The sequence below is a fragment of the Nylanderia fulva genome, unplaced genomic scaffold (genome assembly GCF_048542155.1).
Source record: "Nylanderia fulva isolate GAGA-0341 unplaced genomic scaffold, ASM4854215v1 Scaffold4, whole genome shotgun sequence".
In the NCBI taxonomy this organism is placed as follows: domain Eukaryota; kingdom Metazoa; phylum Arthropoda; class Insecta; order Hymenoptera; family Formicidae; genus Nylanderia; species Nylanderia fulva.
In genome coordinates this window covers 6,166,108-6,180,204 of record NW_028190476.1, presented here as the reverse complement: position 1 = coordinate 6,180,204, position 14,097 = coordinate 6,166,108, and the positions used below count along the sequence as shown (strand labels likewise).

The 14,097-nt window shown below is 35.3% G+C and overlaps 2 protein-coding genes across 4 annotated transcripts; both read left to right on the top strand.

The window, feature by feature from the left end:
* Positions 1–319: 319 nt before the first annotated feature.
* On the top strand, positions 320–7,206 carry LOC114937825 (ankyrin repeat and SOCS box protein 16). Of its 3 annotated transcripts, none has more exons than XM_029311474.2 (6): positions 320–1,313; positions 2,951–3,003; positions 3,813–4,156; positions 4,517–4,757; positions 4,845–5,088; positions 5,443–7,206. In XM_029311474.2, exons 3-6 carry the CDS (start codon positions 3,813–3,815, stop codon positions 5,994–5,996), a joined length of 1,383 nt encoding a protein of 460 aa, XP_029167307.1. In that variant the 5' UTR covers positions 320–1,313; positions 2,951–3,003; the 3' UTR covers positions 5,997–7,206. The 3 variants fall into 3 exon arrangements, with proteins under 3 accessions (XP_029167307.1, XP_029167306.1, XP_029167305.1); XM_029311472.2 differs by lacking the exon at positions 320–1,313 and adding an exon at positions 1,642–2,575; XM_029311473.2 differs by lacking the exon at positions 2,951–3,003.
* Positions 7,207–8,472: 1,266 nt separating this feature from the next.
* ND-49 (NADH dehydrogenase (ubiquinone) 49 kDa subunit) lies at positions 8,473–11,393 on the top strand. Its single transcript, XM_029311364.2, is given in 5 exon segments — positions 8,473–8,618; positions 9,034–9,404; positions 9,407–9,466; positions 9,987–10,458; positions 10,780–11,393. Coding segments are annotated over 5 exon segments (1,410 nt in total). The 5' UTR covers positions 8,473–8,517; the 3' UTR covers positions 11,186–11,393.
* Positions 11,394–14,097: the final 2,704 nt, after the last annotated feature.

The following is a 14,097-nucleotide window of genomic DNA, read 5'->3' as shown; positions in this document are numbered from 1 at the left end:
ATTAATGGTTGCATCGAAATGTCGCCTTGGTTGTCTGTTTCAGGAAGACGATTGCTTTTCCTCGTAACGGGAAAATAATGTATATACTTATAAGCAGTTTTTTTTTTTTTTATTTATATGTGCATGCATCTCTCTGTTATAACAAAACAAAATTCTAAAATTATTGTAATACGCCGAATTTTCTTTGTACTTTCTGAAGAATTTCTCGAGCAAGTTATTTTCTACATAAAGTAATTGTAAACGAGATACTTTTCTCAGGAAAAATCCCTTGTTGGTCCCCTCTTCTCGTTGACTTTAAATGTTCTTGACAGAAATTGCGCGGCGCGACAAAGTCGAGGAAATTCAGAGAAATCGGACTTCGGTTTAATTTCGGATCGTAGGATCAGTGAACTTTCAAAAGACGTAGTTGTAGAGACAACGAGACCGAGGGAGTTGTTGCTCATCACTATTGCATGCTCGGAGAGCGAGAGGGGATGGGAAAATTTCTTTTGTGTGTGCTGGCACGTGGAGCACATCTCCACGTGTCACAGATATATGTATATGTATAGCATTGTAAATAACAAATTATTATAACGAGCCGTAAATTTTCAACAAATGACTGATAATTTGAATAATTAATTTTTCTTTTACACAAGCTCCATTTTATTTCAAAACTGCGTCATTTAGGATCATCAGCATGCACTTGTCATAAATATATATATATGTATTCAGAAAATTCTGTTATCTGCGACTAAAAATAATATGTTATTTGCCATTGTTGCAAACAAATTTTTTAAATGCGGTTTGAAAACATCAACATTTTAATTATCTTTGACAGACGCGTAATGACATAAGCCGCTCCATAAAGCTGCATCTATATATAATATTTTTTTCGCACGTCGTAAATTAATAAGCGTCATTCTTAGAATCATAAGTCATCTTCCGCACATTTTTAAATTTGTTAAAAATTCTGCGATTTGCGTATCCCCTATTGTCGCGTAATTTTTTGAAAGCGAACGAAAAAATTTGCCAAAACAAACGCACGTGACAGAAGAGAGCGAATATCCTCGAGGGATCGGCGCGATGACGTTTGCCGAAAAATCGACAGGTGAGAGAAAAAGGGATGAAGCGGCAAAGGAGAAAAATTGCGTAGCAGAGAGAAGACTGAGAGAACCACACGCGCAAACTCCCGCGCCGTCCCTTTGTGTTATTTTCGGGCGGCGAATCGCGCCGTTTCGTCGGAAGCTTTAAATAGGACCAGATTGCCCGACGAGGAAGGCAGTTTTCGTGACATCGTTCTCTTCTACATGCTGGAGCACCGCACCATCTTCGACGTGAGTAAACAATAAGCGGTGGGATAAATGTCAAGTTCACGCACGATTGCGGATACGCACGATCGTCGTCGGTCGATCGTACAATTCGGGGATTAATAATTAATAAGGCGCATTAAATTAGTGAAATTGCAAATATTTGTCTCTTCTCGCAGGATCAAATTTATCGGCGCGATATATGAAAATTTCCCGATTGATGCAAAATCGGTAGGTCGTAAAATGTTTTGTCGATTGGGATTATTTCTTTGAATTTCTCTGAAGTTAATATATTATTAATAATATTATTATATAATAATTATTTGAAATAATGTAATAAATAAAATATATAAATAATTTATATATAATATTTTGTTCACGATTTTTTGACAAATCATCTCGCGATTTATGTTATAGGTATCTAGAAATATATATATATATATATATACTACTTTTATTTTGATATTTATTAGAATGTAAAGTAAATCGAATCGAATTGCGCGATATTAAGATCTTGCATCAATCCAGGCTAAATATTTACAATAGTTGGATATATGCGGCGAAAATTGGCAGGAAATATCGACTCTTTTGCGCCGTTACATCGGTCATGCTAATTCGTTCAATCTTAATCTTGCGAGCAATTAAAAAATTTGTATGCCAAATGATACACGAATTTTTAATTATTTTTGCCATTAATAATTCCAAAATATAGCGAGCACCGCAGAGAGAACTTCCTTAATTAAATTAAATTTAACTTGAAGCGATTTCATTCAGAGAAATTGAAAAATTTAATCGCACAAGTTGCTAAAAATAAAATAAAATTACGTACACATTTTTTTTTAAACTAAGACTGCATTTAGATGGATTTTCTCAGAAATTGTGAAAAAAAAAATTCGAAACGTCGTTACTTTTGTTCGGAATTTACGTGATGAAGAAATGATGTATATATATATATCGATATGAGATATCGATCTCTAAAAACGAACTTATTCATTCGCGCGAAAGTGCAGACTGCGCGATTCTCGATGCGGTGCGAGATCGACGACGCCACGAGACTTCCGGCATCATCGCCAAAATTGCGCCGTCTTCTTGGCAGAGCTTCTGCCACTCGTGACGCGCGTCAGTGAAGTTCTCGATGCGAGAAGCAACGTGATTGCATTACTCACTTATCGTCAGCCAAATCGCAAACGACACGTTGCTGCGGGATCATCGTTGGAGGAAAATCTTTGCGGCTGCGTTTCAAATCATACATCATATCTATCCAATCATGTCCGGGATCGGGAATCGAGGTCTTTTCTGTTTTACATCTCTGCATACATTTTTATTTTCCTAATTTAGAATCCGTATGATGTATTTATTACATTTATATTTCGACTTTTTATGCTCTCATTTTTTATGTCAATTTATTTTTACAAGTGCAATTTTTTTTAAATTATCTAAATCTTTTATAATTATACAGTAATTTAAACCATGCAGAATTATAATAGAAAAGACTGTGAAATTTTCCTGAAAAATTCTTATTAATACATAATTCATTATATTTCTTTTTTTGAATTAGTTCGGAGCAAGTCTTTTACACAATGATGTAACTTTTTAAATATTGTCGTGAAAGAGTTACACTCTGTAATTTATCAGTTCTTATTAATCTTCGTATCTTCTTACAGATTTATCGGATTTCCGTGCTCGTCGTATAAGGCAAATCAGACTCGCTATTAAAGTGCGTATAAATAATGTGCAATGAAAGCACATTATAATAATGCATGTCGCATGATTCTTTCGTCTTTGCGAAAGATTTTTCTCAAACGAATATCCCTAAATCACCCGGAACGTGTATGAATCTAACAAGATTTAATTCAGAATTTTTATTCGATCTTATATGTTTATTATGCATTGTTTTATATTTCACCATCAATGTATATTTCAATTACCAATGAAATGCAAACCTCGTTTATGTCTATAACAATTTTATACCGATGGGAAATATTAAGAATTGAATTGTCCATATATCAACTGAATTTATAAAAGGTAATTTATAAAAATTAATTACTTGCAAGTGCCCAATTTATCAGAAATGTCATATTTTAGCAAGACTAACTACTTATAGAGACAAAAATTAATTTAAACTGTACAAAAATATATTTTAATATTAATATTATTATAAAAATAGTAAATCCATTTTAAAACACTGTAAAAAAAAAACGTTTTATAAAATTTCTTTGAAAATTGGCACGCTTTTCTGGACAGCTCTTCGCTTCCCCTCTTTTGTAGAAAATCCATCTTGGCATTCACTTCTATTAATGGAAATGAAATAATAATAAATTCGGCGAACGGTCTCGTTTGTTGTCGACCAGAGTTACGTACTTGGGTATCGGAAAGTCGCATTTATATTGTCTCGTTATAAATCCTTGGCAATTTCTGCCAATACACGATGTAACCATTATGTAATCTTTCTTTTTATTTTTTCCCTTTGCATCTCTATATCTCTAATATATACTTATATGCATCTCTGTGCATTACGCCACGTAGATGCCGACCGAGTGCATCGCCAACCCGTTGCAACGGGAGCTGGCCGACTCGATAATACGGCTGCAACCGCTCGACGAGATCCGCATCCTCCTCGCTTGCGGCGCCAAACCGAACGAGCCGGTCACCCAGGGCCTCAGGCCCCTGCACTACGCCGTCTGGCAACGCTACACCGAGGCGGCCCAACTCCTGCTGGTGCGCGGCGCCGACATCGACGCCACCGACGAGTGCGGCTACTCGGCGCTGCACCTCGCCGCCGAGCACGGCTACCTGGACCTGGTGAAACTGCTGCTCAAGTATGGCGCCAAGGTGGATCACCGCCGAGACACTGGGGAGCTCTTCCCCAGGTACGTGTTCAGCTTCGATCATCAAACACCATTGAAAGTTAACTGAGAGATGAAGATATGTCAGATTGTGACGTCAGAGGCGAGAAAATGCATTTACCTCTTTTTAGATAAAATGATATTTTGATGAGCCTTAACTGTAAGTTTATAGAAAAAGAGTTGAGAAATAATTCGTTGTTAACTGAGAGATAAAGATATATTTAAGGCTTCTGGCTTCTCGCCGCGGCTATGTCAGATTCTGACGTCAGAGGTGAGAAAATGCACTTGTACAGTTTTTAGATAAAAAGATACTTTGATGAGCCTTAACTGTAAGTTTATAGAAAAAAGGAGATGAGAAATAATTCGTTGTTTTTTTTGTCTCAGAACTATGTTGTGCGACGAACCGCTACGTCTGGCCCTGAGGAACCGCCACGTCGAGGTTGCGAGAATTCTTCTCGAGGCTGGTGCTAATCCGAACAAGAGGTACTTCTTCGGCTCCGAGATCAATCTAGTGTCACCGCTGGATCTGGAATGCATGGAGTTGCTGTTGGCCTTCGGCGCTCATCCGAATACGCGAGATCGCGCGGGGTTGACACCTCTCATGAAAGCTGCCAGATTGCCGCAGGTATAATAATCGAGCTGCAGAAGACTGCATTATTTTTCTACCAACTTTTCGTTTATATTTCCCATAAACTTTCAACAAACATTGCAGGGTATCGCCTCGGTGCTTCTGCTGCTGAGCTACGGGGCGGACGTGAACGCGATGGCAGACGCCAGACATGATTATCGTACGGTGTTGCATTACGCGATCCTCGGCGGTGACCCGGCTGTGATCAATCTGCTGCTGAAGCAGGGCGCCCGACTGGATCTCGGACCGGACTATCAGAAACCGACGGCCCTGGACCTGGCCATACTCAAGGGAGACCCGTCAATCGTCGAGATGCTGCTCCAAGCAGGCGAGTTATTGCGATATCGCATATACGATTGTCCCGCGATATCATTATACACCTGCTGGCATGCGGCCGAATCGCTTGGCATCTGAAGGACGTAGCGTGCCGAATATCCATGTGTTGATATATCGATGCTATTCGTCGATTTGACTCTTCTTTCTTCTACTTTCGCTCTAGCACAGATAGACTCCCCTCCGTGATCGATCGTGTCAGCCAAGACTGTCGGACGGTGTCTCAATCAAGCGATAATAAATTAATCTAAAATCTTTCTACATGTTTTTAAGTACAAATAATTTAATGTAATTTTTTTATAAGACTAAATATGTATAGAATGTAATCTGAAACATTGTATTCCTACAGGCGCAGACGTGAACGCCACGTCGCCGATCATCGGTTCGCCGCTACACGTGGCGTGCGCGGACAACATCCCGAATCGGTTGGAGATCCTGTGCATGTTGCTGGAACGCGGGGCCGACCCGAACCTGGTGATCCGCAGCGACGACGGCCCGACGCTGCGCCCGGTACTCGCCGAATACGTCGCTTCGAACGAGAATCCATCGGTGGAGATAGTGGCGTTGCTGCTCAAGTACGGCGCCCGAGTGGTGATCAAAACGCAGTTTCGCGATCCGCATGGTATCCTCAACTCTCTGCAAAATACGGCCGACAAGCCGCGGCTGTTGCGCGCACTGCTGGAGGCGGCAGAGAGCTTCGATCCCTGTATGATACGACGGTCCAGCAGTCTGACGGACGCCCAGAAGGCCCTGGTGATGGAGGCGGCCAGGACCCCGTTACCGTTGACCCATCAGGCGAGACTGATAGTTCGCAAGCTTTGCGGTACTAAGCTGCCCAAGATCGTTAGGGAGCTGCAGCTACCACAGTCGCTACATCGTTATCTTCTTTATGATTTTTATTAGTAAGAGGATGAATCGAGAGAAAGAAGGGGAAATATTTGTTGGAAATATTTTCCTTGGATTTCCGGGTAATTTTAAAGGTCCGGTATTTTTATATTCCTTGCCTGGGCTAGTGCTAGGCCAACTGAAGCTGCGAAATGCAAAAAATCGTACGAATCCATATAGGTATATTATATGTATATATGATATATTAATATATTATATGTATATATGATATATTAATATATTATATGTATATATGATATATTAATATATTATATGTATATATGAATTATATTATATATTAATATATTTGTCAAAACAATTTTTTCAAGTTGACACTATTTTTATTAATTTGAATAATTACAATCTGTTTAAATTGTCTAAAAATTCCAATTAATGTAATATTTTTTTTTGCATTTTGGAACTCCCTCAGTTGAATCAAAATTGTGGACTCGACACAAAAGAAAGCTATAAATATCAAGTATTGCCAGAATGTAGTATCAATTCTTTGATATTATATTAAAGTCTAAGGTTGTAATAACTGTATTTAAGGGTTTCATTGAACTTGAAAATGTAAAATACTTTGCGCTATCATGTGTCTATGTCAGTTCGTTGAGTACAATAATGAGGCTGTTGAGGCATGATCCTCTTATTTCTACTTATTAGTATTCTATTTTTGCACGACGCGTATAAAGGCGAGCAACGTGATACAATCTATAGTTTATAGACATTAACAATATATGTACGTATATATATATATATATATATATTTTACATATATCTGTTAGTTGTGTCAAATGTACGTTTTATATGCATCTATATTTTCTCTTTACTTTTTTCTGTACGCGATGAGAAAAAGAATTCCCAGCAAGAAATGATTATTCGAATTGATATATCGATTCAATTAATCGATATATATCGATTCGACGATATATCGATTTCTCGTTGGGTTATTCGCGATAGAAGTGCGCATATACTTTCCACGACAGTCTGTTTATTCGAAATTTTATATGCAAATCACATTGAATTTCGGAGTTTTTCAATTTTCGAAGTTACAGAACTAAATTATCCGCCGTGTGTCTGTCCTCGATCAGCGACAAACATTCGTAGAGAATTTCTTCTTATATCGAACACAAGGTGATTAACTTTTGTACCTTTGTATATATAATTATATATACGTTCAATATATATTTTATATGTACAAAAAATAAAGGAAAAGTTTGAATTGAAATGCAATCTGCGTGATTGATTATATAAAAAGGCCGTATATATATATATATATATATATATATATATATATATATATATATATATATATGACTCGAATATATATGCGTGTGTGTTTGGCTAAGATATGTAAAATGTTACCTGGTGGGAGCAACAATGATTTATACACTACCACACTATCCTCGAAATAACAGCCTCGCAATACCGTTTAATTTACGTCAAACTTTTGGCAATCGCGTTGTTCGTATAAGCAGAAAACTCGTATATATATATATATATATATAGTTTCTGTAATTTGTATATTTATTAAGTGCTATGTTGTGTATCAGTAATTCCGTACTTTATTATTTGAATTAATTTATTATTTATTTATTTTTATTGTTATTTGAATTATGCATGCTTTATAATTCGTTCGTATAGTATGTATATTAATTGCACCATTAATTGGATTCTCACGGAGATTCCATGGCGATCTTCCAAGCCGGACTCGAAATATCCACGAGAAATAACAGATTGTTTCCATTGCGTTTTATTTTGATGCGGACATTCATGTCTATTCACGCGTCTCTGGATATTTCAAGTTTAGATATACAAATAGAAGCAAACAGGCAAAGGTCAAGATCCGCGACGCGCTCGCATATCCAATTATAATTCGAATTTAGCGAAACAAATAGATGCGTAAAACGGGAAATGCGCGAATATAGAATATATGCATTTTCGCAAGGGGACATGGAGAGAAATTCTAATTGCGCTTTCCGTTTCTCTACGTAAATGTATACATAAAAGAACGTACTTTATAATACATTAATATTTTATAAAATATAAAATAATATAAATAATTACAATTAATAATAATAATTATATAATTAAAATAATTATTATAAATAATATAATTATATAATTATAATAATTATATAATTATATAATAATTATTATAAATAATATATATAATTATAATTATATAATAATAGTTATAATTATTATAAATAATTATAATTACAATTCTTATAAATAATAATTTATAATTAAATTATATTTTGAATACTGTAATTGCGGATAGCGCGCGGATCTGGACTAATTGTAAGTCAATTATTTTCTGCAGTTTTTTTCGAATAGCTATATTTATTGTATGATTGAAATATCATTTTTATTCTCTGATTATATTTAAAAGAATTTCATTCATATTTTTAATTTTTTATTCATGTATGCATATATATATATATATGTATTATGTATCGATCGATTGTACCGACCGAGAACCGTACATGCTGAAGTAGGCTTCTTTATTTATCCTGACTCCTGACGTGATGTGATCATGGCGGCCAGAGTGTTAGGGTCGATCCTGCGTAAAAATGCAGGATTTTTCGGCGCAGGCAGATTATTGGCGCCGAACAATGCACCGGCGATCGCCAATGTGTGAGTTAAATTAATTATTCCGCTTAATCGCATAGATGTACGATTGTACGTCGCGTTATGTAACTCTTGTAATCCAATCATAACCTATCCGCTCCGACAATATTGTTGCTTTCCATTTGCATCAAAGTTCAGATAAATCTCACTTTTGTCTCTCTTTAACGTGGATGTTGAGGAAAGACAAAAGTGAGCTTTATCTAAATTTTAATGTAAATTGAAAGCAACTCATGCATAGACATAGGAATATATATATGTATGTATATATATATATATATATATATATATATATATATATATATATGAATATGAATATATATGAATATATATATATATATATATATATATATATATATATATATATATATATATATATATTCATTCCTATGTCTATGAACTCATGTTTCTAATGTTTCCGCAGGCAACTTCGCAACGGTCACCAATGGAACCCGGACTTAGAGTACCTCGAGCAGTTCAACAAGCCGTTTGTGTTCAACAACGACAAGCTCGATTGGCAGCCACCAGACAAGGAGTCCCGCCTCGCGCAAACTCCCTCTGCGGAGCAGACCATACAGAACATCAAGCTCAACTTCGGCCCGCAGCATCCTGCCGCCCACGGCGTACTTCGCTTGATCCTGGAACTGGACGGCGAAATCGTGCTCAGCGCAGATCCGCATATAGGTCTCCTGCACCGCGGCACGGAGAAGCTGATCGAGTACAAGACCTACATGCAAGCGTTACCTTACTTTGATCGCCTGGACTATGTGTCCATGATGTGCAACGAGCAATGCTTCTCCTGGCGATAGAGAAGTTGCTCAACATAGATGTGCCTCTGCGCGCAAAGTACATTAGAGGTAAAGATTAGGGTTGAGAAGTAACGAGTTACTTGTAAGGAAGTTACATTTTTTTGGTAAATGTAACTCAATTAGTAACTAGTTTAATAGTTAGTTTATATAATATTAATTGTTGTGTTAGAAGAAGTTAAAATTTGTTACAAATTATTAATTTAGTATATAAAATATATTTTTATTTTAAATTTAAAATAGTTGTAATTTATTGCATATAAAATAATACAGCATATAATCAAATATGTAATATATAATTCACTAAAGCTTGAAATACATAAGATTATTATATTTAAAATATAATATAGTCATTGCAAAAAGTAGTAACTGTGTGAAAAGTAATGATTCGTTACTTTTTGAATTATTATAACTGTAACATGTTATTTTTCAAAATCGGTAACTGTTAACTGTAACTAGATACTTTTACAAAATAACTCTCGATCCTGATTTAGAATTGATTTGCTCTCATTTGTACACTGACTTTACAATGTATTTACACTTATAAATTTGTAAACTCTCATGCTTGCAGTTCTTTTTGGGGAAATCACGAGGATTCTGAATCATATTATGGGCATTGGAACACATGCGTTGGACGTTGGTGCGCTCACACCTTTTTTCTGGTTGTTCGAGGAGCGTGAGAAGCTGATGGAATTTTACGAACGTGTGAGCGGTGCTCGCATGCATGCAGCCTATGTGCGACCCGGTGGAGTCTCGCTTGATATACCATTAGGTTTAATGGATGATATATACGCATGGGCGTCGCAGTATTCGGAGCGATTGGATGAAGTGGAGGATCTGCTGACGGAAAATAGAATCTGGCGGCAACGTACAATCGACATCGGCGTTGTGACTGCGGAGGACGCGTTGAATTGGGGTTTTAGTGGCGTGATGTTACGAGGTTCTGGAATAAAGTGGGATTTGAGGAAAGTTGCACCTTATGACGCTTATCATTTGGTTGACTTCGACGTACCAATTGGCACAAACGGTGATTGCTACGACAGGTAAGCTTGCAGATTTATTTACAAAAAATATAAAATGTAGAAAAGAAATAACTGATTTACAAACAATTACTTTATATATTTTTATAGATTTCTTTATATCGCACAATTATCTACATTAGATTTCAACAACAGTTTTCCTCCTTTTTTATTGTTTTAAATTCTTTATTTTTGTAGAAGAATTTTTATGCCTAATATTTTCTCGTAAAAAATTTTTCAAGCTTTCTTGACATGAATGGAAAATTATGTCAATTATGTGTATATAATTAGGAAACATTATTTTTCTAATATATTTGTCAATACTAATTTATTTGTTATTTTTAGGTATCTATGCCGAGTCGAAGAAATGCGTCAATCTCTGCGCATTATCCATCAATGCCTGAATCAAATGCCTGAAGGCGAAGTGCGATGCGATGATGCCAAGATAGTGCCGCCACGGCGGGAGGAGATGAAAAGTAGCATGGAGGCGCTTATTCATCACTTCAAGTTGTTCACCCAGGGTTTCCAGGTGCCTCCGGGAGCTACGTATACCGCGATTGAGGCGCCGAAAGGCGAGTTCGGCGTTTATCTTGTGAGCGATGGGAGCAGCAAGCCATATCGGTGCAAGATCAAAGCGCCCGGCTTCGCTCACTTGGCAGCTCTGCAATTTATGGGACCCAAGCACTTCCTCGCAGATGTGGTCGCCATCATCGGTACATTAGACGTGGTGTTCGGCGAGATCGATAGATAAACACTTCGATAGTTGATAATCTGTATAGTGAAAACGTATCTCAAAAATAAGGTAAGCTAAAATTATCTATATAATATACATAAAAGTGAGATACATTTGTGGGTGTGATACATCTTTATGTAATCGCACGTGCATATGTAACTATGTGATGAGCATAGAAATATTGTATATATCTTGTCGCAATAAAAAATATGACGAAAAAAATTTATATACTTACATACGTATATACATACATACATACACAAGTACATATGGTACATACATGTGTATACCTATAATTATATATCGAAAATACTACATCCAAATGCCCAATATCTGCACATCAGTCGAATTTATGCATTATGTTTAATTATCGTCTACATGATAATAATCTTCAAGGATTATGTTAATTTGCACAACAAGAATATGACCCACCTCTTCCATATTTCCAGTTCTTTTGATTAAAATACTGTAAAATCTTGCGGTGCGGCGTGAGGTTGCAGTACGCGACGCGCTTTCTGAGTCTTTTCATTACTGAGGGATGCGCAATTTTCTTGCACGCAAACCATAGTGCAGAATGCAATTGACTAACAAGAGAGAGAATTACAAGGGATCTTTGCTATCTGCGCGCAAAAACGAAGAATGATGTCGTTTCGCAAAATTTTTTTCTTTCAATACAGATGAAACTTAGCTCTTTCGAAGAAAATGGTTGTATTTGGATAGTATTATTATTATAACGGAGCCGGTTCAAAAATGCGACGAAAAAAGTGAACGGTTACAATCAATGACCTAAATTTCACATTACTAATTTCGAAATTTAAATGTTCAGAAATTCTGAGATGAAACCTTATACCTTGTTTATTTTTCAATATTTGAAGTATTTAATTTGTGTAATTAAATACTCGTGTTAGAGAAAATTTTTTTTATTCTCAGAAATTTAAGAATACACACATCACAGTTTGTATTAAAAAAGTATATGATTAATATGCATAAGAGTTTGATGAATGACATGGTTCAAAATTTAAATATTCTTTCAGTTTTATACACGCTATAATATATATGATAGTGTAGGATATATTTCACATACATGCATATTTATTTATTCGTAGATTTCACGTACAAATATTCTGCATTTCTAGGTTGAAAATATCCGCATTTAACACAATCTCGATTTTAGAGTTTCAACGCGTGATATATGGAATTCAGATTTATTTATTGATTGATTGATGAGAAGAAGGAGAATGTCAAGTGTCACGTTTTTGTAATTTTTCATCACTTTCGAAACAATTCGCGAAATGACTCGTTAATTTTCGTTCGTTCTTTAGCCATGAAGAATTTAGCGGGAATTGTAGAATTGTACACGATGTCGATTCACACGTACGTTCTCGCTTCGAGCTTGTGAAGGAAACCGGCAGTGTCTTGCCAAGATACCGGTCGACCTCCATAAAGTCGTTCTATTTCATTAAACCACTCCGTTTACTTCGTCTATAGGTTTCCGTATAGAGTCGAGCAAACCGATCGAGTCTGCCAACAACGACAGTTAGAATTTGTGTACTCTCAACGACTACAAAGTAGAAAAATCGGTAGCCCACATCAAAATTGCGCGCGACATTGATACGTCAAAATGACATTAATGGCATTAAAATGATTTTTTTTCACTTTACAACGCGGTTTCTTTCTCCGTCATACGATTCGGCAGTCGTTATAGAGACAAATACGATCACGCATGATAGACGTCCATTACAATCGGAGGAAATCGTAATTCATCTAATTACCGTGTCCTCCTGTCAAGCACGACGAGAAGTCAAAGCCCGGCTTTCTATTCCTTTCGCCGGTGAAAACCGAACTTCGTGTGTACGTTAGCGAGACAATTGATCATTTTTGCGCAATTTGTACGTGTCCAAAAACATTCCTTTTACCTTATTCCTGAAAAAATTTTATAAACTATCGTACGAAAGATCAATTTAAATTAATAGAGATAGATTGTGAGTTTTAATAATATACACTGAAAAAAATGGACTGAACCTTTCAACTAAATAATATTTTGTTAATTGTGAACATGTAATAAACAAAAGACATGTATTTGATTTAAATACTAATATATGCTCAATTAACAAAATAATATTTAATTGAAAAGTTTAGCTGTATCTTATATTTTAGATCAAAAGAATTTATTATAGTTCGAGTCTCTTAAAGGAAAGAAAAATATATATGCTGAAAAAATTGTTAACTTGATTAAACCTTTCAACTATATAATATTTTGTTAATTGAACATATAACAAAAAACATTATTTGACTTAAATATTAATATATGTTCAATTAATAAAATAATAATTTAGTTAAAAAGTTTAGTCAAGTTAACATCTTTTTCAGTGTACAAATAGTCTTGAATTGAAATATAATAGTTTATTTGGTATTTCAGAAATATTTTTGCTTGATAAATAATTATATAAACAAATTAACTCGACATGGTGCAAGTATCACAGTAAAATGGAATAGCCTTTTTCAATTACAAAATTAAATAATTGCTTCTTTAAAATATTTATAACATTTTTAATAAAATTATCGAAATCGATGTGGTACAATTTTATTAAAAATTTTATCAATATTTTAAATAATATATAATAATGCATTATAAAAGCAAACAAGAAATAGACGTCGCAATTTTTTTTTGCAACAGTTTATCAGAATAAAGTTAGAAAGAATGCAATGTAATAATTTTTGCACAAGAACCGAGAAAATATTTTTAATAATAAGCTTTCTGATCTTATCAAGCAGTATTGCAAACTCAATGTTATCGAATGTCATTGCTGTTATTATACATATTGGTTGTGTAATTAACTAAAATAACGTTTTTTTTATATGCATTCTTTTTTTTCTATGTATCACAAGTAAAGTGTTTATCAATCTGTACACATTTTTTATGGATCCCA